Raw genomic sequence first — 26,634 nt, forward strand, 5'->3', positions numbered from 1 at the left:
GGGCTATATATTGTGGTATTTTTGCCAGCCAAGGTCTTTTTATTGCTGCTCAGGGCGCCCCCCCCTAGCGCCCTGCACCCTCAGTGACCGGAGTGTGAAGTGTGTATGAGGAGCAATGGCGCACAGCTGCAGTGCTGTGCGCTACCTTGGTGAAGACTGATGTCTTCTGCCGCCGATTTTCCGGACCTCTTCTTGCTTCTGGCTCTGTAAGGGGGACGGCGGCGCGACTCCGGGACCGAACACCAAGGCCAGTTCCATGCGGTCGGTCCCTCTGGAGCTAATGGTGTCCAGTAGCCTAAGAAGCCCAAGCTAGCTGCAAGCAGGTAGGTTCGCTTCTTCTCCCCTTAGTCCCTCGCTGCAGTGAGCCTGTTGCCAGCAGGTCTCACTGTAAAATAAAAAACCTAAATATATACTTTCTTTCTAGAAGCTCAGGAGAGCCCCTAGTGTGCATCCAACCTCGGCCGGGCACAAAATCTAACTGAGGCTTGGAGGAGGGTCATAGTGGGAGGAGCCAGTGCACACCAGGTGACCTAAAGCTTTCTTTAATTGTGCCCAGTCTCCTGCGGAGCCGCTATTCCCCATGGTGCTTACGGAGTTCCCAGCATCCACTAGGACGTCAGAGAAATTGTGATTTTCTCAATCCTGCTTCTGCTAAAAATCGCATGTGAAGAGCCGCCCACAAAGGAAAAATCGCAATTGTAAAATTGCGTATCACATAATTGCGATGCATTTGCAGAATAGAGTACTATCGACAGTTACGGTTGACCCAGGGCTACTGAGAATAATAAGAATGCAGTCGCACCGGCGCCATGTTTTTAGTCACAATCCATTGCAACTGACAATAGATACACGCCCCAAAAACGGCCATGATCTGCCTTTGATTTTCCAATCACTCCCCACAAACGTCATGTTAACGCCCACAAACAGTCACTTCCTGTCAAATTACAAAAGCATTTCACTAAATTGCAACCCCAGTTTAGCCGTGGTGCGCACACAATGCGTTCACAGCGCATGCACTGTCTGCAGATAATCGGGCAATTTGCGATTTTGCAACTCAAGCTGAATAAAGGCCTTTAATCCACCAATTTCATGAATAACTGAAAGCAGTAATTATATAAAAGGGTCATTTCATGATAAAACACAAATTATTTCCCTACCTTAGTCCTCCAGTCACACGAACAGTGCAGGTTTTAAGGATATCCATGCTTGAGCACAGATGGTTACATTAAAACAACTGAGGTACTAATTTAGTCACCTGTGCTAATGTATGGCTATATTTAAAACCTGGACTGCAAGTGAGCCTTGAGAACCGAGGTTGGGAACACTGCTCTAGATCAGCTGACACTCCTTTTCCTCTATGACTTGCCCAGGTATATAACACAGCTTTGTTGTCCTTTCCACTTTGGCTAGAACATTATACAGAGAGCAACTTTGTGTCCCATGCCAGGTTTTACAATGCTGTTTATATAAAAGGCATTGTTTAAAACAAAATAAAAGTAACTATAAAGAGCAAGCCAGAGGACATGTGCAACCAATAAATGAAAGTGATCAGATGGTGGAATATACTTTGGATATTTTACAGGTTAAACAAATTACTGTTAGGATTAGTATTTATTCTGGAGAAAATTGGGACAGATAATATTTGCCCTGTAAGAATTTCTCAATCGCTACAACATGGTACATACAATAAGTGGGGCTGATGTAGAGCTTTTCACAAATCTAATAGAAGAATTCAATTAGGAGCGAGGTAGAAAAAACCTTGGTTAGCTCACGAATGTATCACTGTGGGTAAGCGCACTCCCGATACCCGCGGTATCCAATTTAGAAAAGTGATCTGAAAACCCTGCGGCTCGTGAACAAATAAACATACTCACCTGCTCGGTGCTCCTGGTGGTCTCCAATCTTCCAACTAGGGAGGGGGCTACTGGGACGGGTAATGGCTGCTGGGAGATGTAGTTCCTACAGCACCCGGCTTACACTTACACTGGGGCTCACTCACACATACTCACATGGGGGGGGAATTCAATTGGGTGCGAGGTAAAAAACCTTGTCCCAAATTTTGGATTACTGTACCAGCAGTATCCAACTTAAAAAAAACAAAGGCTGCAGCGTTTTCAGCACGAGCTAAATAAATAAAAGATACTCATCCATCTAGAGGGGAGGGGGTTGAGGGCTGCTGGGAACCCTGGGGGGGTTACTGCCGGTATCCCAGAGCAAGTCCCAGTGAGTTCTCCTAAAATGAACGCTCTTAGAAAAAAAATCAGGCTTGCTCTGAAAAAAAAAAAAAAAAAAGGAAAAGGAAGAAGCATCCCATTTTCTGTCCCCTAATTAAATAGTAAAACCCTGCGGTTGTGGGAAAAACCCAGTTGTGCAATGTTTTTTACATTTCCCACCTTCAATTATATCTGAGCCTCAATGTGTATATTCGCCCAAATACAGAGCTGTACATACTGTCCATCCGTTTGTGGAAGTAGCCACTATCACCATAGCACACATTTTCACCAGCCTGACATCAGACAGCTCTCTATGCATAACTCTGCATGGCCCCCAATTCCACCTATATGCCCACAGAACATTTTGCTTCTTTCTTAACACTCACTAATACCTTAGTTTTTCACTGGTGTGCTGCGTTGGGGTGACTGGCTCTCGCAGTCTTGTTGGAGTCCAGCGCCCCAGATTCAAACTTGTTAGGAACCCATTAGAGACGAGGTCACCTAGACACTGGTTGGTGGGCTAATATTTTTTGGCCAAAAAGTTCACCAAGAACCTCGAATTTGCATTATGTTAGATTACAGAGATTACTATAATTATACTGACTAGCAGTATAGGCAGTGTTAAATAAGGTTTTGTGCTTGGGGCGTGCGGGTGACTTAAGGCCCGTACACACTGGTCGATGTATCGGCCGTTCTCTTGAACGGCCGATACATCGCGGGACCGTTGGCCAGTGTGTACGGGCGATACGTCTGTGAACTCCGTCGTTCACAGACGTATCGCGTCGGCCGCGCAGCACAGCCGACAGCCAATATATCTAACGATATATTGGCCCGTCGCTGTGTGTGTACGGGGCGGTCGTCCGACCGCCCGTACACATGCTGCGGCGGCCGGCGGTGATTGACAGGTGAACTGGGCGGGCGCGCCCACCCAGTTCATGACGTCAGTCCCCCGACGGATCGGGCTGTGTGTATGCACAGCACACTGCCCGATCCGTACATAGATATATCTGCAGATCAATTGATCTGCAGATATATCTAATAGTGTGTACCCACCTTTAAGATACACATTGACACTTGGCAAGGTTCCAAAACATCAAGCTTTAAACAAATATTTCCAACAAGGTAATTTGATCACAAAGAGCGACACACAAATGTAAATGCTCAGAATGCAGACAAGGTAAAGCAAAAAATGCAAAACCAAATTCCAAAAACATGTTCCAAAAACATATAAAATAATAAATATTTTAATATCTGAAAAAAATTAAATCAAAAGACACAGGTCAAGTCAAGATGCAGATTTTGTTTTGTTTTTTTGCTATCCCAGGCATGAAATAATCTCCACATGCAGTAATTGGGCTCCAACAAAACGCCTTTGGGCTGACAACTTGTACACTTCGAAACCGGCTGAGTCTCTGGAGACGGTCACACCACAGAATAATAGTGTGTTCCTACCCAGATCGTACATATTTCTATTCTGACTAAACAACTATTGAAAATACATCCTTTGTACAGTAACAAGGAAGCAGACCAGTAAAGAGTAGCACAACAAGAACTGCATGCACTCTATAAGCACAAAACATTATGAAAATACAAAGGTCATGATAAATAGCAGCTAAAATTAACAGAGGCAGGTAATACCCATTGGGGGGCAATTCTACAAACTGGCGGAAAGGAAAAAAGCACAACTGGCCACACCACGAATCATATTCTACCATTTCCAAAGTGCTGCATAAAGGCTAAAAGCAAATCTCAAATAGGGATCTATAGCAAACACCACCTCATTCCTTTCTAGCAGTCCTGAAGCCATAGAACAGGTGTCCAGAAAGAACATCACCCCCAAAGCCCCAGGGCTGTTTCCCACCTGAGGGTATCCCCATCTACCATAATGTGCTTGGCCCTCTCCAGGTAACGCACAGCTCGCACCTCACGGATCTCCCGGATACGGCGTCTCCAATTGAGGAATCGGTAGTGAAGGTTCAGGTCATCCATGTCTTACCCTGGAAAAGGTCAAAAGGGCAGGTTTTAATTCAGGCTCAGGCATCCCTGGCCTCCCAGCTGGCTACCATCATGCTGACACTTGTAGTTCCACAACATATGGAGAGACATAGAATCTCCTTTCCTGTTATAATGCAAATTCCCCAAGATGCAGATAAGCCTTTGGGAAAGGTGGCTTACACTTGTTTTAGTGTAACATCATATGTATAATATGTATCACAGCTTGCCCCCAATATACAATTTATATGTATGAAAAAGATATTCTGATAAAGGGAAAAAACATTTTTTATATATATATATATATATATATATATATATATATATATATATATATATATATATATTTATTTATTTATTTTTTCTCCCTACTCCCCATGGATCTCATCTGTAATCACTGCCATCCGCTCTCTTAGCTCTGCCATATCTTACCGACCCCATTTTTCTATCATCCCCCGCCACATGCCTGCTGCGCCTCCACACCCACACTCTCTGCAGCAGCATATGCCCACATCACAGTCCTCTTACCTTCCGCCATGGATACCATCAGTCACTAGTAGTTCTCCCCACTCTCCACAACACAGCCAATCAGACGCCGAGCGCCTTCTGCTCGGCCAATCAGCGTCCTCGGCTGTGAAAGATCCGCGGGCACAGCAAATCAGGAGCTCGGTATCCGCCAGGCAGGCGGGCAGTGGGGCATACGCTAACTTTTACCGCAACGTGTTCTAGGGAGACTCGAGTCGCTGTCATCTATTGTCTCCACTTCAGGAGCCATTTTGCTAGTGACATTGTCGTGTTTAGTATTGGTAAATCTTGGGCTACAGGTAAAACCGTACGTTACGCGCTACAGACATTTAAGAACAGATGTAGAGTACCATGTTTTCCACCTTAGTTTTGTGCGAGAGGCTGAACATACTTTTCCTGGTGGTGATGTGTGTGTGGTTAGGCTTGGGGGTTACGTGTGCTCGCAGCACCGCTGACTGTAGTGTGTATATTCTGTAGCGTGCCTGTAGTAGCAGTGGGATGGATTACGGCTCCAGCAGTGACGTCACATATCACACCTTTATAATGTCCATATTGCCAATACTATCTGTAAGTGTACAGTGCCGCCACTAGCATACCCTCCAACATGACCCGCCCCACTAGGTACAAAATGCTCTGTTTCTGGACTTCCCTCGAAATTTATTATTGCCATCACCTGTGAAGAAACAGCTTTCTTATCATTTAACTTGTTCAACACAGGTGATGGAAATCATAAATTAAGAGGGAAGTCCAGGAACAGAGCATTTTGTACCTAGTGGGGCGGGTCCTGTTGGAGGGTCTGCAGTGCACTAGTCTCTCCGGGGCTCAGGCAGGTGGTGTGTTACACATTTACTAAACACTACAAGGCAGGACTGCCATCCACGCGGCATTTTCGTCTCGCCGGTAATTAAACGCATCCCATCCAGATTTCACTGCAGTCAGTGCCTTATCCAAGAAACCCATATGTGCAGCTGTGGATCTCATTCTTTATCCACCACCTGTGTTCCCCCTGGCCAGTGTCGCCCTCTTCCCCCACACACATGCAGAGAAATACAGTTGTAATCTGTTTGTGTATATATATTTCTCTAACGTCCTAGTGGATGCTGGGGACTCCGAAAGGACCATGGGGAATAGCGGCTCCGCAGGAGACTGGGCACAAAGTAAAAGCTTTAGGACTAGCTGGTGTGCACTGGCTCCTCCCCCTATGACCCTCCTCCAAGCCTCAGTTAAGATTTTGTGCCCGAACGAGAAGGGTGCAATCTAGGTGGCTCTCCTGAGCTGCTTAGAGTAAAAGTTTAAATAGGTTTTTTTATTTTCAGTGAGACCTGCTGGCAACAGGCTCACTGCATCGAGGGACTAAGGGGAGAAGAAGCGAACTCACCTGCGTGCAGAGTGGATTGGGCTTCTTAGGCTACTGGACATTAGCTCCAGAGGGACGATCACAGGCCCAGCCATGGATGGGTCCCGGAGCCGCGCCGCTGGCCCCCTTACAGAGCCAGAAGAGTGAAGAGGTCCGGAAAATCGGCGGCAGAAGACGTCCTGTCTTCAATAAGGTAGCGCACAGCACCGCAGCTGTGCGCCATTGCTCTCAGCACACTTCACACTCCGGTCACTGAGGGTGCAGGGCGCTGGGGGGGGGGCGCCCTGGGACGCAATGAAAATACCTTAAATGGCTAAAAATACATCACATATAGCTCCTGGGCTATATGGATGTATTTAACCCCTGCCAGTTTTCCACAAAAAAGCGGGAGAAAGGCCGCCGAAAAAGGGGCGGAGCCTATCTCCTCAGCACACAAGCGCCATTTTTTCCTCACAGCTCCGTTGGAGGAAGGCTCCCTGACTCTCCCCTGCAGTCCTGCACTACAGAAACAGGGTAAAACAAGAGAGGGGGGGCACTAAATTGGCATATTAATATATACAGCAGCTATATTAGGGAAAAACACTTATATAAGGTTATCCCTGTGTATATATATAGCGCTCTGGTGTGTGCTGGCAAACTCTCCCTCTGTCTCCCCAAAGGGCTAGTGGGGTCCTGTCCTCTATCAGAGCATTCCCTGTGTGTGTGCTGTGTGTCGGTACGCTGTGTCGACATGTATGAGGAGGAAAATGGTGTGGAGGCGGAGCAATTGCCTGTGTTAGTGATGTCACCCCCTAGGGAGTCAACACCTGACTGGATGGTCTTATGGAAAGAATTACGTGATAGTGTCGGCACTTTACAAAAGACTGTTGACGACATGAGACAGCCGGCAAATCAGTTAATACCTGTACAGGCGTCTCAAACACCGTCAGGGGCTATAAAACGCCCGTTACCTCAGGTCGATACAGACACTGACACGGACACTGACTCCAGTGTCGACGGTGAGGAAACAAACGTATTTTCCAGTAGGGCCACACGTTACATGATCACGGCAATGAAGGAGGTTTTGAACATTTCTGATACTACAAGTACCACAAAAAAGGGTATTATGTGGGGTGTGAAAAAACTACCCGTAGTTTTTCCTGAATCAGATGAATTAAATGAGGTGTGTGATGAAGCGTGGGTTTCCCCCGATAAAAAACTGCTAATTTCTAAAAAAATTATTGGCATTATACCCTTTCCCGCCAGAGGTTAGGGCGCGTTGGGAAACACCCCCTAGCGTAGATAAGGCGCTCACACGCTTATCAAAACAAGTGGCGTTACCGTCTCCTGATACGGCCGCCCTCAAGGAACCAGCTGATAGGAAGCTGGAAAATATCCTTAAAAGTATATACACACATACTGGTATTATACTGCGACCAGCAATCGCCTCAGCCTGGATGTGCAGTGCTGGGGTGGCTTGGTCGGATTCCCTGACTGAAAATATTGATACCCTGGACAGGGACAATATATTATTGACTATAGAGCATTTAAAGGATGCATTTCTATATATGCGAGATGCACAGAGGGATATTTGCACTCTGGCATCAAGAGTAAGTGCGATGTCCATTTCTGCCAGAAGAGGATTATGGACGCGACAGTGGTCAGGGGATGCGGATTCCAAACGGCATATGGAAGTATTGCCGTATAAAGGGGAGGAGTTATTTGGGGTCGGTCTATCGGACCTGGTGGCCACGGCAACGGCTGGAAAATCCACTTTTTTACCCCAAGTCACCTCGCAGCAGAAAAAGATACCGTCTTTTCAGGCTCAGTCCTTTCGTCCCCATAAGGGCAAGCGGGCAAAAGGCCACTCATATCTGCCCCGGGGCAGAGGAAGGGGAAAAAGACTGCAGCAAACAGCCTCTTCCCACGAACAGAAGCCCTCCCCCGCTTCTGCCAAGTCCTCAGCATGACGCTGGGGCCTTACAAGCGGACTCAGGCACGGTGGGGGCCCGTCTCAAGAATTTCAGCGCGCAGTGGGCTCACTCGCAAGTGGACCCCTGGATCCTGCAGGTAGTATCTCAGGGGTACAAATTGGAATTCGAGACGTCTCCCCCTCGCCGGTTCCTGAAGTCTGCTTTACCAACGTCTCCCCCCGACAGGGAGGCGGTATTGGAAGCCATTCACAAGCTGTATTCCCAGCAGGTGATAATCAAGGTACCCCTCCTACAACAGGGAAAGGGGTATTATTCCACGCTGTTTGTGGTACCGAAGCCGGACGGCTCGGTGAGACCCATTTTAAATCTGAAATCCTTGAACACTTACATAAAAAGGTTCAAGTTCAAGATGGAGTCACTCAGAGCAGTGATAGCGAACCTGGAAGAAGGGGACTATATGGTGTCTCTGGACATCAAGGATGCTTACCTCCATGTCCCAATTTGCCCTTCTCACCAAGGGTACCTCAGGTTTGTGGTACAGAACTGTCACTATCAGTTTCAGACGCTGCCGTTTGGATTGTCCACGGCACCCCGGGTCTTTACCAAGGTAATGGCCGAAATGATGATTCTTCTTCGAAGAAAAGGCGTCTTAATTATCCCTTACTTGGACGATCTCCTGATAAGGGCAAGGTCCAGAGAACAGTTAGAGGTCGGAGTAGCACTATCTCAAGTAGTACTACGACAGCACGGATGGATTCTAAATATTCCAAAATCGCAGCTGATTCCGACGACACGTCTGCTGTTCCTAGGGATGATTCTGGACACAGTACAGAAAAAGGTGTTTCTCCCGGAGGAGAAAGCCAAGGAGTTATCCAACCTAGTCAGGAACCTCCTAAGACCAGGCCAAGTGTCAGTACATCAATGCACAAGGGTCCTGGGAAAGATGGTGGCTTCTTACGAAGCGATTCCATTCGGCAGATTCCACGCAAGAACTTTTCAGTGGGATCTGCTGGACAAATGGTCCGGATCGCATCTTCAAATGCATCAGCGGATAACCCTGTCTCCAAGGAAAAGGGTGTCTCTCCTGTGGTGGTTACAGAGTGCTCATCTCCTAGAGGGCCGCAGATTCGGCATTCAGGATTGGGTCCTGGTGACCACGGATGCCAGCCTGAGAGGCTGGGGAGCAGTCACACAGGGAAGAAATTTCCAGGGCTTGTGGTCAAGCATGGAAACGTCACTTCACATAAATATCCTGGAACTAAGGGCCATTTACAATGCCCTAAGTCAGGCAAGACCTCTGCTTCAGGGTCAGCCGGTGTTGATCCAGTCGGACAACATCACGGCAGTCGCCCACGTAAACAGACAGGGCGGCACAAGAAGCAGGAGGGCAATGATGGAAGTGGCAAGGATTCTTCGCTGGGCGGAGAATCATGTGATAGCACTGTCAGCAGTGTTCATTCCGGGAGTGGACAACTGGGAAGCAGACTTCCTCAGCAGACACGATCTTCACCCGGGGGAGTGGGGACTTCACCCAGAAGTCTTCCACATGATTGTGAACCGTTGGGAAAAACCAAAGGTGGACATGATGGCGTCCCGCCTCAACAAAAAACTGGACAGATATTGCGCCAGGTCAAGGGACCCTCAGGCAATAGCTGTGGACGCTCTGGTAACACCGTGGGTGTACCAGTCAGTGTATGTGTTCCCTCCTCTTCCTCTCATACCAAAAGTACTGAGAATCATAAGAAGGAGAGGAGTAAAGACTATACTCGTGGCTCCGGATTGGCCAAGAAGGACTTGGTACCCGGAAATTCAAGAGATGCTCACGGAAGACCCGTGGCCTCTACCTCTAAGAAAGGACCTGCTCCAGCAGGGACCATGTCTGTTCCAAGACTTACCGCGGCTGCGTTTGACGGCATGGCGGTTGAACGCCGGATCCTGAAGGAAAAAGGCATTCCGGATGAAGTCATCCCTACCCTGATCAAAGCCAGGAAGGATGTAACCATACAACATTATCACCGTATTTGGCGTAAATATGTTGCGTGGTGCGAGGCCAGGAAGGCCCATACAGAGGAATTTCAGCTGGGTCGTTTCCTGCATTTCCTGCAAACAGGACTGTCTATGGGCCTCAAATTAGGGTCCATTAAGGTTCAAATTTCGGCCCGGTCAATATTTTTCCAAAAAGAACTGGCTTCTGTTCCTGAAGTTCAGACGTTTGTCAAGGGAGTACTGCATATACAGCCTCCTTTTGTGCCTCCAGTGGCACCTTGGGATCTCAATGTAGTTTTGGGATTCCTAAAATCACATTGGTTTGAACCACTCACCACTGTGGACTTAAAATATCTCACATGGAAAGTGGTAATGCTGTTAGCCCTGGCTTCAGCCAGGCGTGTCTCAGAATTGGCGGCTTTATCCTATAAAAGCCCTTACCTAATTTTTCATACGGATAGGGCAGAATTGAGGACTCGTCCTCAATTTCTTCCTAAGGTGGTTTCAGCATTTCACTTAAACCAGCCTATTGTGGTGCCTGCGGCTACTAGGGACTTGGAGGATTCCAAGTTGCTGGACGTAGTCAGGGCCCTGAAAATATGTTTCCAGGACGGCTGGAGTCAGAAAATCTGATTCGCTGTTTATCCTGTATGCACCCAACAAGCTGGGTGCTCCTGCTTCTAAGCAGACGATTGCTCGTTGGATTTGTAGTACAATTCAGCTTGCACATTCTGTGGCAGGCCTGCCACAGCCAAAATCTGTAAAAGCCCATTCCACACGGAAAGTGGGCTCATCTTGGGCGGCTGCCCGAGGGGTCTCGGCTTTACAACTTTGCCGAGCAGCTACTTGGTCAGGGGCAAACACGTTTGCTAAATTCTACAAATTTGATACCCTGGCTGAGGAGGACCTGGAGTTCTCTCATTCGGTGCTGCAGAGTCATCCGCACTCTCCCGCCCATTTGGGAGCTTTGGTATAATCCCCATGGTCCTTTCGGAGTCCCCAGCATCCACTAGGACGTTAGAGAAAATAAGAATTTACTTACCGATAATTCTATTTCTCATAGTCCGTAGTGGATGCTGGGCGCCCATCCCAAGTGCGGATTGTCTGCATTACTTGTACATAGTTATTGTTACAAAAATCGGGTTATTGTCGTTGTGAGCCATCTTTTCAGAGGCTCCTTCTGTTATCATACTGTTAACTGGGTTCAGATCACGAGTTGTACGGTGTGATTGGTGTGGCTGGTATGAGTCTTACCCGGGATTCAAAATCCTTCCTTATTGTGTACGCTCGTCCGGGCACAGTATCCTAACTGAGGCTTGGAGGAGGGTCATAGGGGGAGGAGCCAGTGCACACCAGCTAGTCCTAAAGCTTTTACTTTGTGCCCAGTCTCCTGCGGAGCCGCTATTCCCCATGGTCCTTTCGGAGTCCCCAGCATCCACTACGGACTATGAGAAATAGAATTATCGGTAAGTAAATTCTTATTATATATTTATATATATATTTCTCATACGTCCTAGAGGATGCTGGGGACTCCAAAAGGACCATGAGGTATAGACGGGATCCGCAGGAGACATGGGCACTTTAAAGACTTTGAATGGGTGTGAACTGGCTCCTCCCGATATGCCCCTCCTCCAGACCTCAGTTAGATTCTGTGCCCAGAGAGACTGGGGAGCTCTCCTGAGTTTCTCTGTAAAAAAAGACTTATGTTAGGTTTTTTATGTTCAGGGAGCACTGCTGGCAACAGGCTCCCTGCATCGTGGGACTGAGGGGAGAGAAGCAGACCTACTTCTGTGAGTTCAAAGGCTCTGCTTCTTAGGCTACTGGACACCATTATCTCCAGAGGGTCCGATCACTTGGTGCGCCTAGCTGCTCGTTCCCGGAGCCGCGCCGTCACCCCCCACACAGAGCCAGAAAAAAGAAGCCGGGTGAGTATTACGAAGAAAAGAAGACTTCAGTGACGGCAGAAGACTACAGTATTGAGGTACCGCGCAGCGGTCGCGCTGCTCCCATACGGCGGCACTAGCAGGGCGCAGGGGGGGGCGCTCTGGGCAGCATGATTACTGAAGTTAAGCACTAGCAAAAATATATATTAGAAGTGCCTAGGCACTAAATATAGCCCCCGCCAGTATAAAAAGTTTGAATATGAGCGGGAATGTAACGCGCCGGTGAGGGGGCGTTGCTTAGCCCTCACAGCTAACCAGCGACCATTTTCTCTTCACAGGAGCTGCAGAGACGCTGGCCCTGACCTCCACACCTCTGTACAAGTAACAGGGTGCAAAACGGGGGGGGGGGCACAGTTATTTGGTGCTATTATCATTTGCTGTAAAAGCGCTAACAGGTCTGAGGCAGTGTGTATAAAGTCTCAGTACCGGGATAGGCGCTGGGTGGTGAGCTGGTAAACTCCCTCTGTGTTTCTCTAGCAGGCTTTCCTGTGGGTCTGTCCCCTATAGCCCAGTGTGATTGTGTGTGTCGGTACGTGTGTGTCGACATGTCTGAGGCTGAGTGCTCCTCCCCGGAGGAAGTTGCAGTGGGGGCAGATAAGGCGCTGGGAGTGACCCTGTCGGCACCGCCGGCAGCTGATTGGGTACGTTGAGTACGTTGAATGCAAATGTGGCATTATTGACTAAAAGGATGGATAAATCTGATTCTCAGACCCAAACATGGAGAAAATCCATGGAGGACGCTTTGTCTCAGGTCCAGACCCCCTCGGGGTCACAAAATCGTTCATTTACCCAGATGGCAGATACTGATACCAACACGGACTCTGACTTCAGTGTCGACTATGGTGATGCCAGTTTGAATCCTAAACTGGTTAAGAGTATTCAGTACATGATTGTGGCAATTAAAGACGTATTGCATATCACAGAAGTCCCTACTATTCCTGATACAAGGGTCTGTTTGTATAAGGGTAAAAAAACCTGAGGTGACGTTTCCCCCCTCTCATGAGCTGAACACTCTTTTTGAAAAAGCTTGGGAATCTCCTGACAAAAGGTTACAGATTCCCAAAAGAATTCTGATGGCATATCCATTCCCCTCTGAGGACAGGGAAATGTGGGAGTCAAACCCCAATGTGGACAAAGCTCTGTCACGGCTGTCCAAAAAGGTGGCGCTTCCGTCTCCTGACACGGCTGCCCTAAAGGACCCTGCGGATCGTAAGCAGGAAACTACCTTAAAATACATTTATGTCACTACGGGTACGCTGCTCAGACCTGCCGTTGCGTCGGCATGGGTGAGTAGCGCTATTGGAAAGTGGGCAGATAACTTGGCATCTGACATAGATACCCTGGATAGGGATAGCATTCTTTTGACTCGGTTATATCAGGGACGCTGCAGCCTACCTAAAGGATGTGGCGAGGGATATTGGCCTGTTGGGATCAAGGGCCAATGCCATGGCAGTCTTGGCCAGGTGAGCACTGTGGATTCATCAATGGAATGCTGATGCCGACTCTAAGAAAGCTATGGAGGCTCTCCCGTATAAAGGTGGTGTCTTATTTGGTGACGGCCTCGCTGATCTGGTATCTACAGCTACTGCGGGTAAGTCATTATGTCCCTGCACAACAGAAAAAGACGCCTCATTATCAGATGCAGTCCTTTCGGCCCAATAAATGCAAAAAAGGAAGAGGGTCGTCCTTCCTTGCCTCTAAAGGTAGAGGAAGGGGAAAAAGGTCACCTGCTATGGCAGGTTCCCAGGAGCAGAAGTCCTCCCCGGCTTCTGCCAAGTCCACGGCATGACGCTGGGGCTCCTCTACAGGAGTCCGCACCGGTGGGGGCACGTCTCCAACTCCTCAGTCAGGTCTAGTTTCACTCGGGCCTGGATCCTTGGGTGTTAGAAATAGTGTCCCAAGGGTACAAACTGGAGTTTCAAGACGTGCCCCCCCAACGATTTTTCAAATCCGCCTTGCCAGTTTCTCTTCCAGAAAGGGAAGTAGTGTGCGCTGCGATACAAAAGCTGTGTCAACAGCGAGTCATTGTCACGGTACCCCCGTCACAACTGGGAGAAGGGTTTTATTCGAGCCTGTTCGTCTTCCCAAAGCCGGATGGCTCGGTTAGACCAATCCTGAACCTAAAATGCCTCAATTTATATCTGAAAAGTTTCAAATTCAAGATGGAATCCCTTCGAGCAGTGATCTCCAGTCTGGAAGGGGGTATTTTATGGCGTCAGTCGACATCAAAGATGCCTGCTTACATGTCCCAATATATCCTCTGCATCAAGCTTTCCTGAGGTTTGCTGTTCAGAATTGTCATTACCAATTTCAGACGTTGCTGTTTGGTCTTTCCACGGCTCCGAGGATTTTCACCAAAGTAATGGCGGAAATGATGGTGCTCCTGCGCAAGCAGGGTGTCACAATTAGCCCGTACTTGGATGATCTCCTGATAAAGGCGAGATCAAAGGAGCAGTTGCTAAGAATCGTTGCGCTGTCCCTGACAGTCCTGCAACAACATGGTTGGATCCTAAATTTGCCAAAGTCACAGTTAGTTCCGACAACACGGCTGTCTTTCTTGGGCATGATCCTGGACACGGAACTGCAGAGAGTGTTTCTCCCAGGGGAAAAAGCTCTGGAAATCCAGAACATGGTCAAGGAGATTCTGAAACCGGTAAGAGTGTCGATTCATTAATGCACTCAGGTGCTGGGGAAGATGGTGGCAGCCTACGAAGCCATTCCGTTTGGCAGGTTCCATGCCAGGGTGTTTCAGTGGGACCTGTTGGACAAGTGGTCCGGGTCTCACCTGCACATGCACCGGAAAATAAGCCTATCTTCCAGGACCAGAATATCTCTCCTGTGGTGGCTCCAAAGTTCTCACCTCCTAGAGGGACACAGGTTCGGGGTCCAGGATTGGGTCCTGGTGACCACGGATGCAAGCCTCCGAGGCTGGGGGGCGGTCACACAGGGGGAAAATTTCCAGGGAAAATGGTCAAGCCAGGAAGCTTGTCTGCACATAAACGTTCTGGAATTAAGAGCCATCTACAACGGCCTTCTACAAGCGGAACATCTTCTCCGCGTTCTGCCCATCCTGATTCAGTCGGACAACATAACAGCAGTGGCGTACATAAACCGCCAGGGTGGAACAAAGAGCAGAGCGGCGATGGTGGAGGCCACAAAAGTTCTCTGCTGGGCGGAAAAACATGCAAGCGCTCTGTCAGCGGTCTTCATTCCAGGCGTGGACAACTGGGAAGCAGACTTCCTCAGGAGACACGATCTCCATCCAGGAGAGTGGGGTCTTCATCAAGAGGTCTTTGCAGAAGTGACAAGTCATTGGGGAATTCCTCAAATACACATGATGGCGTCTCGCCTCAACAAGAAGCTTCAGAGATATTGTTCCAGGTCGAGGGACCCTCAAGCCAGTGCAGTGGAAGCCCTGGTGACACCGTGGGTGTTTCAGTCGGTATGTGTGTTCGCTCCACTTCCACTCATTCCAAAGGTGATAAGGATCATAAGAAGAACAAGGGTTCAGGCGATACTCATTGTTCCAGATTGGCCATGGAGGGCCTGGTATCCGGATCTTCAGGAATTACTCATAGGAGTTCCCTGGGCTCTTCCTCTAAGAGAGGATCTGTTACTGCAAGGGCAGTGCGTGTTCCAGGACATACCGCGGTTGCGTTTGACGGCGTGGCGTTTGAACGCCAAATCCTAGCTCGAAAGGGTATTCCCAGTGAAGTCATCCCTACTCTGCTTAAAGCTAGAAAGGAGGTTACGGCAAAGCATTATCACCGTATTTGAAGAAAATATGTGTCTTGGTGTGAATCCAAGAAGGCTCCTACAGAAGAATTTCAGCTGGGTCGTTTTCCACATTTTTTGCAGGCAGGTGTGGATGCGTGCCTAAAGTTAGGCTCCATTAAAGTGCAGATTTCGGCCTTATCAATTTTCTTTCAAAAAGAATTGGCCGCCCTTCCAGAGGTTCAGACTTTCGTGAAAGGAGTGCTGCACATCCAACCTCCATTTGTGCCCCCCAGTGGCACCATGGGACCTTAACGTGGTGTTGCAGTTTCTTATGTCACACAGGTTTGAACCTTTACGAAAGGTTGAGTTAAAATTTCTCACTTGGAAAGTGGTCATGCTTTTGGCCTTGACGTCCGCAAGGTGGGTGTCGGAATTAGCAGCTTTGTCTCACAAGAGCCCCTATTTGATCTTCCATGTGGATAGAGCGGAATTGAGAACTCGTCAACAGTTTCTGCCAAAGGTGGTTTCTTTATTTCACATGAACCAACCTATTGTGGTGCCTGTGGCTACTGAAGCCTTGGCTTAATCAAAGTCTCTCGATGTAGTCAGAGCTTTGAAAATTTATGTCGCCAGAACGGCTCAGATTAGGAAATCAGAGGCTCTGTTTATCCTGTATGCTTCCAACAAAATTGGGGCTCCTGCTTCTAAGCAGACTATTGCACGCTGGATCTGTAATATGATTCGGCATGCTCATTCTACGGCTGGATTGCCGTAACCGAAGTCGGTGAAGGCCCATTCTACCAGGAAGGTGGGCTCATCTTGGGCGGCTGCCCGAGGAGTCTCGGCGGTTCAACTTTGCCGGGCAGCTACTTGGTCGGGTTCAAACACTTTTGCTAAGTTCTACAAGTTTGATACCCTGGCTGATGAGGACCTCATGTTTGCTCAATCGGTGCTGCAGAGTCGTCCGCACTCTCCCGTCCGGTCTGGAGCTTTGGTATAAACCCCATGGTCCTTTTGGAGTCCCCAGCATCCTCTAGGACGTATGAGAAAATAGGATTTTAATACCTACCGGTAAATCCTTTTCTGTTAGTCCGTAGAGGATGCTGGGCGCCCGTCCATGTGCGGACTCTATCTGCAGTACTTGTTGATAGTTATTGCTTTTGTTACACAGAGGTTGTGTTTCGGTTATGTTCAGCCTGTTGCTGTTTTTGGTTCATGCTGTTAACTGGTATTTTCTTAAAAGCCATGTTGTACGGTGTGTTGTGGTGTGAGCTAGTATGTATCTCACCCTTAGTTTAACAAAAATCCTTTTCCTCGAAATGTCCGTCTACCTGGGCACAGTTCCTATAACTGAGGTCTGGAGGAGGGGCATAGAGGGAGGAGACAGTTCACACCCATTTAAAGTCTTAAAGTGCCCATGTCTCCTGCGGATCCCGTCTATACCCCATGGTCCTTTTGGAGTCCCCAGTATCCTCTATGGACTAAGAGAAAAGGATTTACCGGTAGGTATTAAAATCCTATTTTCTCATACGTCCTAGAGAATGCTGGGGACTCCAAAAGGACCATGGGGTTTATACCAAAGCTCCAGACCGGACGGGAGAGTGCAGACGACTCTGCAGCACCGATTGAGCAAACATGTCCTAGAGGATGCTGGGGTCCACTTCAGTACCATAGGGTATAGACAGTTCCGCAGGAGCCATGGGCACTTTAAGACTTTTTCAGGGTGTGAACTGGCTCCTCCCTCTATGACCCTCCTCCAGACCTCAGTTTAGAAAATGTGCCCAGGCAGACTGGTCACACTCTAGTGGAGCTTTTTTATTTTCAGGGTGGCTGCTGGCAACCGTCTCCCTGCTTCGTGGGACTTAGGGGGAAGAAGTAGGAACCAACTTCCTAAATAGTTTCATGGCTCTGCTTCTTGCTGACAGGACACCATTAGCTCCTGAAGGGTACTGAACACTAGCTGCGGCTATGCGCTCACTCCCACAGCACGCCGTCACTCCCCTTACAGAGCCAGAAGACAGGTGATTGTACAGAAGAGAGGATCTTCAGTCATCATGACGGCTAAAAGGTACTGCGCAGTGGGCGGAAACGCTGCGCGCCATGCTACCCAATACACAGGCACAGGGGGGTGGGGGGCACCCTGGGCAGCATGACACCACTCAAAACTGGCTAAAAGGGGACATAAGATGCCGAGGCACTGTCCTAGCCCCTGCCAGTATAAAAAATAGTGTTGAAATTTCTGAGGAGAAACGCGCCATTACGGGGGCGGGGCTTCCTCCTCAGTCAGCCAGCACTCTGCTCAGCGCCATTTTCTCCACACAGGCTGCAGGAGAAGAAACGCTGGTCCTCCTCCACTACTGAACCAAGTATCAGGGTGTAAATAAGGGGGGGCACAGTGTATTTGGTGCTGTATTGTATAATTTGACATTATAAAAGCGCTACAGGTCTCTGTGGACATTTTAGATTTTCACAGGGAGTTGTGAACTGGCAAATCCTTTATGTGTCCTTCTGACAGATTTTACTGTGGGTCTGTCCCCTATAAGCCCCAGAGTGTCTGTGGTGTGTTTGTGCACGTGTGTGACATGTCTGAGGCAGGGAGCTCTTCCCCTGAGGGAGCCATTTTAGGGACATAGGGTTGTAATGTGGTGGCGCTGCCGGCACACCACAAGCCTGAATGGGTGAAAGAATTACGTGATAGTATGAATCATATCAGTAAGAGATTGGATAAGTCTGAGTCTCATGCAGAAACCTGGAGAAAATCAGTCGAAGATGTGATTTTTAATAGTTCTGCTTATTCATCCACAGGGGACCCCTCTGGGTCACATAAAAGACCATTTGCACAAATAGTACATACTGATACCGACACGGACTCTGATTCCTGTGTCGACACTAGTGATTCCAGAGGAATAAATCCAAAATTAGCAAAGAACATTCAGTACATGATTGTTGCTATAAAGGAGATCTTAGAAGTTACAGAAGCCCCTCCTTTACCTCAGGAGAAGGCTTACTTTTATAAAGAAAAGAGAATTAACGTAACTTTTCCTCCATCTCTTGAGCTGAACACTCTCTTTGAGGGAGTCTGGGTAAACCCTGAAAAGAAATTTCAGATTCCCAAAAGAATTCAGGTAGCTTATCCTTTCCCGGCAGAGGACAGGAAAAGGTGGGAGTCACCCCCCGTTTTAGACCGTGCCCTGTAACGTTTAACAAAAAAGGTGATTCTCCCTGCGCCTGGGACGGCTTCCCTAAAGGAACTGGCAGACCGCAAGTTAGAGACTACATTAAAATCTATTTATGTGGCCAATGGGACACTACTCAGACCTACCATTTCCTGTGCGTGGGTGAGTAGTGCTATTGAAAAATGGTCAGAAAACTCGTCATCAGAGATTGACACAATAGATAAAGACGAGATTCTCCTAACGTTAGGTCATATTAAAGACGCTGCTGCATATATGCTAGAGGCCATGAAAGATATTGGACTTTTGGGATCAAAAGCTGCTACCATGGCTATTTCAGCAAGGAGGGCGTTGTGGATTCGCCAATGGAATGCTGACGCAGATTCCAAAAGAAATATGTAGGCTCTCCCGTATAAAGGTGAGGCCTTGTTTGGAGATGGGCTGGATGCTTTAGACTCTGCGGCTACCGCAGGTAAGTCGACATTCTTGCCTTATGCTCCTGCGCCGGCGAAAAAGACACATCACTCTCAGATGCAGTCCTTTCGGCCCAATAAATACAAAAAAGGGTAAAGGATCCCCTTTCTTTGCGGGTAAAGGAAGGGGAAAAGGAAAAAAGTCTGCAGCGTCTCCGGGATCACAGGAGCAGAAATCAACCCCTGCTTCTGCCAAATTTTCAGCATGACACTGGGGCTCCCTTGCGGGAGTCCGCTCAGGTGGGGGCACGTCTGAAACTTTTCAGTCAGTTCTGGGTTCAATCTGGCCTGGACCCGGACCACGGGTACAAACTAGAGTTTCAAGACGTTCCCCCAGGCCGATTTTTCAAATCGGCCTTACCAGCTTCTCTTCCAGACAGAGAAGTAGTAGCAGCAGTAATACAAATATTGTGTCAGGATCAAGTCATTGTCCTGGTTCCCTTGTCACAACAAGGAGAAGGGTTTTATTCAAGCCTATTTGTAGTTCCGAAGCCGGACGGCTCGGTCAGACCAATCCTAAACCTGAAAAATTTGAATCTCTACCTGCAAAGGTTCAAGTTCAAGATGGAATCTCTGAGGGCAGTGATTTCCAGTCTGGAGGAGGGGGAATTCATGGTGTTAGTGGACATAAAAGATGCCTACTTACATGTTCCCATTTATCCTCCGCATCAAGCTTATCTGAGATTCGCAGTGCAGGATTGTCATTACCAATTTCAGACGTTGCCGTTCGGACTTTCCACGGCTCCGAGGGTGTTCACCAAGGTAATGGCGGAGATGATGGTCCTCCTTCGACAGCAAGGAGTCAATATAATTCCGTACCTGGACGATCTCCTGATAAAAGCAAAGTCCAGAGAAAAGCTGGTGCACTCTCCCTGACAATACTTCAACATCACGGTTGGATCATAAATTTTCCAAAGTCACAATTGGAAACAACGACAAGATTGTCTTTTCTGGGGATGATACTGGACACGAAAGTACAGAGGGTATTTCTTCCAGTAGAAAAGGCTCTGGAAATCTAGAGAATGGTCAAACAAGTCCTGAAACCAACAAGAGTGTCGAGTAATCAATGCATTCGGTTGTTGGGAAAGATGGTAGCGGCATACGAGGCCATACGGATTGGCTGATTCCATGCCAGAGTATTCCAGTGGGACCTGTTAGACAAGTGGTCCGGATCCCATCTACACATGCATCAGAGGATAATCCTGTCATCCAAACTCAGAATTTCGCTCCTGTGGTGGCTACACAGTTCTCACCTACTAGAGAGACGCAGATTCGGGATTCAGGACTGGATCCTGGTGACCACGGATGCAAGTATCCGAGGCTGGGGAGCTGTCACACAGGGGGAAAGCTTCCAAGGAAGATGGTCAAGTCAAGAAACTTGTCTTCACATAAATGTTCTGGAGTTGAGAGCCATTTACAACGGCCTTCTACAAGCGATGCATCTTCTTCAAGATCAACCGGTACAGATCCAGTCAGACAATGTAACAACAGTCGCGTACATAAACCATCAGGGCGGAACGAAAAGCAGAGCGGCAATGGCAGAGGTGACAAAGATTCTCCTCTGGGCAGAAAGACATGCAAGAGCTCTGTCAGCAATTTTCATTCTGGGTGTGGGCAACTGGGAAGCAGACTTCCTCAGCAGACACGATCTCCATCCAGGAGAATGGGGCCTCCACCAAGAAGTCTTCGCAGAGTTGACAGGTCTTTGGGGAATTCCTCAAATAGACATGATGGCGTCTCGTCGCAACAAGAAGCTTCAGAGATATTGTTCCAGGTCGAGAGACCCTCAAGCAATAGCAGTGGATGCACTAGTGGCCCAGTGGGTGTTTCGGTCGGTGTATATCTTCCCTCCACTTCCACTGATACCAAAAGTTCTCAAAATAATAAGAACAGGAGTTCGAGCAATCCTCATTGTCCCAGACTGGCCAAGGAGGGCTTGGTATCCAGATCTTCAGGAGTTGATCATAGAATATCCTCGGCCTCTTCCTCTCCGCAAGGACCTGCTGCAGCAGGGGCCGTGCGTTTATCAAGACTTACAGCGGCTACGTTTGACGACATGGCTGTTGAGCGCCGGATCCTAGCCCGAAAGGGTATTCCCAAAGAAGTAATTCCCACTCTTATTCAGGCCAGGAAAGGAGTAACGTCTAAACATTACCACCGTATTTGGAGAAAATATGTGTCTTGGTGTGAAACCAAGAAGGCTCCAACGGAAGAGTTTCAGTTAGGACGTTTTCTCCATTTTCTCCAGGCGGGTGTGGATGCAGGCCTATGATTGGGTTCAATCAAGGTCCAGATTTTGGCTTTGTCCATTTTCTTTCAGAAACAATTGGCCTCCGTTCCAGAAGTTCAGACATTCGTGAAAGGGGTGCTACACATCCAACCTCCATTTGTGCCTTCTGTGGCACCATGGGATCTTAACGTGATGTTACGATTCCTTCAATCGGATTGGTTTGAACCTCTCCAGGAGATAGAGTTAAAATTTCTCACTTGGAAAGTGGTCATGCTGTTGGCCTTGGCATCCGCAAGACGGGTGTCTGAGTTAGGGTGTCACGATCCGGGTATCTGGACGCCATTATTTGCCTTTTAGATGACTACTGAGGCTGGCTCAGCGTTCCAGGACCGGATCTCACCTGTGTTACTGATGTCCATGCTCTACATCTTCCTCCTGTCACTCTGAGACGCTGTCACAGCGGCATCACGTTTGGCGTCTCCAGCCCCTGCGGCCTCCGCCGCCGCTCCTGTGTTTCCGGATTACTGATTGTCAGTGTGGCGTTTCATGTCTGCCGCGATCTCCGCTGTCATCCATGTGGTTCCAGTGTGCAGGTTGCCAGTGTGACGTCTCCTGCCCTCCGCGGTCTGCGCCGCCATTACTGCCGAATCTCCACATGGTTTCTCAAACTAACTTTCCCTCCAAGTGCTAACATGGGCGCAGCCATGTTGGTTTCAATCACATGCCTCAGTTTCCACCAATCCGCTGCTTCTGGAATCTGCATAATTGCCCAGCCAATGCCTGCCTTGCTGCAGGTATAAGTATCCTGTGCCTGGGCCAGGAAGTGGTCAGTGCTTTGGTTGTCAAACCTTGTTCCAGTCTCTCTCTCTCCTGTGCTTGTTTCTCCAGGTTTCCAGCTCCTGTTACCAGCAGCCACTAAGAGACCCGCACCTGCTTTCCATCTTGCGGTGCAGCCTGACTCTGCAGTCCTCCGTGACTACTCCAGCTACAAACCATCTGCTTCCAGCAGTATCCAGCTTCCTTAAAGTGCCAGTGTTGTTCCAACGGATACCTCCATACCAGCAGTATCCACAAACCATCGGTAACCACCTTTCATCTTTCCAGTATCCACGCTCCCTAGCTTCATCCTATCACCGGGCTGGTTCCATCCAGCATCCACTCCGTGTTCTCATCATCTGGCTGGTTCCATCCAGCATTCACAGCAGTCCTTTCAGCTACAGTGATCCAGCTCCAAGATTTACATCTGCTGACGTGTTCCTCGGCTATCCTCACTACTACAGACAGGCCTGGTAAGGACAATCCATCTATGGGACTTTAACATCTAATCCATATCCTACCAGTGCTCTGTGGCTCCAGCCAAGGTCTTAGTGATCCAGGAACTGTACCATTCCAAGAGCCACACATCCAGTGGTTTTGGACCTTCCATGGCTTCATCTCCACAATCCATCGATTGATTGGAAGACTACGCAAATACTAGCATGGGGTCCCTCCTGTGCTGAGACCTGTTTGTCCAAAGTGCTTCCTGTTTGTTCTTCCTCCTCTAGGTCGTCTGATGTTCCACCTCCTCCATATCGAGACTACACGGACGTGTTCAGTAAAGCTTCTGCTGACATCCTTCCTCCTCATAGGGAATGGGACTGTCCAATTGATCTCATCCCAGGGAAGGTTCCACCTCGAGGCCGAACTTACCCGTTGTCCATACCAGAGACGCATTCTATGGAAGAATACATTAAGGAGAATCTGGCGAAGGGTTTCATTCGACCTTCTTCCCCAGCAGGTGCAGGTTTCTTCTTCGTGAAGAAGAAAGACGGTGGCCTGCGGCCGTGCATCGACTACAGAGGCTTGAACGACATTACCGTTAAGAACCGATATCCTTTACCCTTGATTACAGAACTCTTCGATAGAGTTAGCGGAGCAACCATCTTTACAAAGTTGGATTTGAGGGGTGCCTACAATCTCATCCGGATCCGAGAGGGTGACGAGTGGAAGACCGCCTTTAACACCCGTGATGGACATTATGAGTACCTCGTCATGCCCTTCGGATTAAGTAATGCTCCAGCTGTCTTCCAGCATTTCGTGAATGAGATCTTCAGAGACATCTTATATCGCCATGTCGTGGTTTATCTAGATGATATACTCATCTTTGCCAATAATCTAGAGGAACATCGTTTCTGGGTAAAGGAGGTTCTGTCCCGTCTCCGAGTCAATCATCTCTATTGCAAATTAGAGAAGTGTGTTTTTGAAGTCAAATCCATTCCGTTTCTAGGCTACATTGTGTCTGGTTCCGGACTAGAGATGGATCCTGAGAAACTACAAGCAATCCAGAATTGGCCGATACCCTTAACCCTCAAAGGGGTCCAGAGGTTTTTAGGATTCGCCAATTACTACAGAAAGTTTATACGAGACTTTTCCACCATTGTGGCGCCTATCACTGCGTTGACTAAGAAGGGTGCTAATCCGTCCAAGTGGTCTGAAGAAGCTACGCAAGCTTTTCATCTTTTAAAGCAACGATTCATCTCTGCTCCGGTTTTGAAACAGCCTGACATCGACTCTCCTTTCATCCTAGAGGTGGATGCCTCCTCCGTTGGAGTAGGAGCGGTGTTATCCCAGAGAGCTAAAGATGGTCATCTACATCCTTGCAGTTTCTTCTCCCGGAAGTTCTCCCCAGCTGAGCGCAACTATGCCATTGGCGATCAGGAGTTGCTGGCAATCAAACTCGCTCTAGAGGAGTGGAGATATCTGTTGGAGGGAGCTTCTCATTCTGTTACCATACTCACCGACCACAAGAATCTTTTATATCTGAAAGGCGCACAATATCTTAACCCTCGTCAGGCCAGATGGGCACTTTTCTTTTCCAGGTTCGATTTTAAACTCCAGTTCTGTCCGGGCTCTCAGAATCGCAAGGCCGATGCCCTTTCCCGCTCTTGGGAGCAAGAAAATGAGTCGGAGTCTTCTGACAAGCATCCTATTATTAATCCGTTGGCATTCTCCACGGTAAGGATGGACTCTACGCCCCCACAAGGGAAAAGTTTTGTGAAATCGGTATTAAGGAAGAAGCTCATGCATTGGGCCCATGCTTCCCGTTTCGCCAGACATACAGGCATTCAGAAAACCCTTGAGTTTATCTCTAGGTCTTATTGGTGGCCAACTCTGAAGAAGGACGTCATGGAGTTTATTGCATCTTGCCCAAAATGTGCCCAACACAAAGTATCCCGCCAGTCACCTGCGGGGCAACTGGTTCCATTATCCGTTCCCCGTCGACCATGGACCCATTTGTCGATGGACTTTGTTACAGACCTGCCTATGTGCAACAAGTTTAATACCATCTGGGTGGTAGCTGACCGATTCACCAAGATGGCACATTTCATTCCTCTCACCGGTCTTCCGTCAGCTTCCAAGTTGGCTCAAGTATTCATTCAAGAAATCTTCCAACTTCACGGTCTTCCTGAAGAGATCATCTCTGATAGAGGAGTACAATTTGTAGCCAAGTTCTGGCGAAGTTTGTGTCAAGCCCTCCAAGTCAAATTAAAGTTTTCTACAGCTTACCATCCTCAGACCAATGGTCAAACTGAGAGGGTGAATCAGGACTTGGAGGCCTTCCTCCGCATCTATGTATCTTCCTCTCAAGACGACTGAGAGACTTTCCTCATCCATTTCCTTGACTGCCGTGGATGGCAGTAAGATTTTTGATGCTGTTATTTCTCTAAGGACTCTACCAGTTCGTCTGAAAGTAGGAGTTCTTCATTCAGAATTTATTTCTATTTTAGTGATTCCAAGTCTCCGGCTGGATTCATATGGTCAGTGCTTACTGTCACAACTGAGGGTCTGGGCTGACAGGAGGAAGCCTCAGTTGTAGGGGCTGGGATGAACTTAAACTTAGAAGGTTTAATCAGACCCCTGGACATGTAAGTGTAGTGAAGAAGGATCACCCGAAGGTGTGACCATGACAACCAGGGTTTAAAAGTCAATAAAAGTTTTATTAACAAACTCCGTATTTTGCACAGCAGTAAATAAAGAATAAGCAGTGATAAAATGGTACAGTTCCTGGATCACTAAGACCTTGGCTGGAGCCACAGAGCACTGGTAGGATATGGATTAGATGTTAAAGTCCCATAGATGGATTGTCCTTACCAGGCCTGTCTGTAGTAGTGAGGATAGCCGAGGAACACGTCAGCAGATGTAAATCTTGGAGCTGGATCACTGTAGCTGAAAGGACTGCTGTGAATGCTGGATGGAACCAGCCAGATGATGAGAACACGGAGTGGATGCTGGATGGAACCAGCCCGGTGATAGGATGAAGCTAGGGAGCGTGGATACTGGAAAGATGAAAGGTGGTTACCGATGGTTTGTGGATACTGCTGGTATGGAGGTATCCGTTGGAACAACACTGGCACTTTAAGGAAGCTGGATACTGCTGGAAGCAGATGGTTTGTAGCTGGAGTAGTCCCGGAGGACTGCAGAGTCAGGCTGCACCGCAAGATGGAAAGCAGGTGCGGGTCTCTTAGTGGCTGCTGGTAACAGGAGCTGGAAACCTGGAGAAACAAGCACAGGAGAGAGAGAGACTGGAACAAGGTTTGACAACCAAAGCACTGACCACTTCCTGGCCCAGGCACAGGATACTTATACCTGCAGCAAGGCAGGCATTGGCTGGGCAATTATGCAGATTCCAGAAGCAGCGGATTGGTGGAAACTGAGGCATGTGATTGAAACCAACATGGCTGCGCCCATGTTAGCACTTGGAGGGAAAGTTAGTTTGAGAAACCATGTGGAGATTCAGCAGTAATGGCGCAGACCGCGGAGGGCAGGAGACGTCACACTGGCAACCTGCACACTGGAACCACATGGATGACAGCGGAGATCGCGGCAGACATGAAACGCCACACTGACAATCAGTAATCCGGAGGCACAGGATATCTATTTTACTGATGATTTCTCCACTACAAAAGGTTCTGATTCTAATGAACAGCTATACTTTGAGCTTCTTAAATATAAGAAAAAAGAAATGGACTTTTTAATGCACGGGGTTACCCTCTCCGATTACCACCACAATAAACAAATCCCGAGGGGATTCCGGATCAGGAATACCCCTACCATAGGGAGATATAACCAAGA

At 48.3% G+C, this 26,634-nt stretch overlaps 1 protein-coding gene across 3 annotated transcripts in view; it reads right to left on the reverse strand.

Annotated features, from left to right (window-relative positions):
- Positions 1 to 26,634, reverse strand: part of SPRYD3 (SPRY domain containing 3) — a 150,065-nt gene that overhangs the window by 75,147 nt on the left and 48,284 nt on the right. Inside the window, exons 1-2 of one of the 3 annotated variants that reach the window (XM_063952085.1) lie at positions 4,734 to 5,256; positions 4,075 to 4,210 (exon numbers count right to left, since the gene is read on the reverse strand). In XM_063952085.1, coding sequence (XP_063808155.1) covers positions 4,075 to 4,202 — 128 coding nt within the window. In that variant the 5' untranslated portion in view covers positions 4,203 to 4,210; positions 4,734 to 5,256. The other 2 variants (XM_063952086.1, XM_063952087.1) reach the window with 2 other exon arrangements.

Source organism: Pseudophryne corroboree, chromosome 2 (assembly GCF_028390025.1).
Source record: "Pseudophryne corroboree isolate aPseCor3 chromosome 2, aPseCor3.hap2, whole genome shotgun sequence".
Lineage (NCBI taxonomy): Eukaryota > Metazoa > Chordata > Amphibia > Anura > Myobatrachidae > Pseudophryne > Pseudophryne corroboree.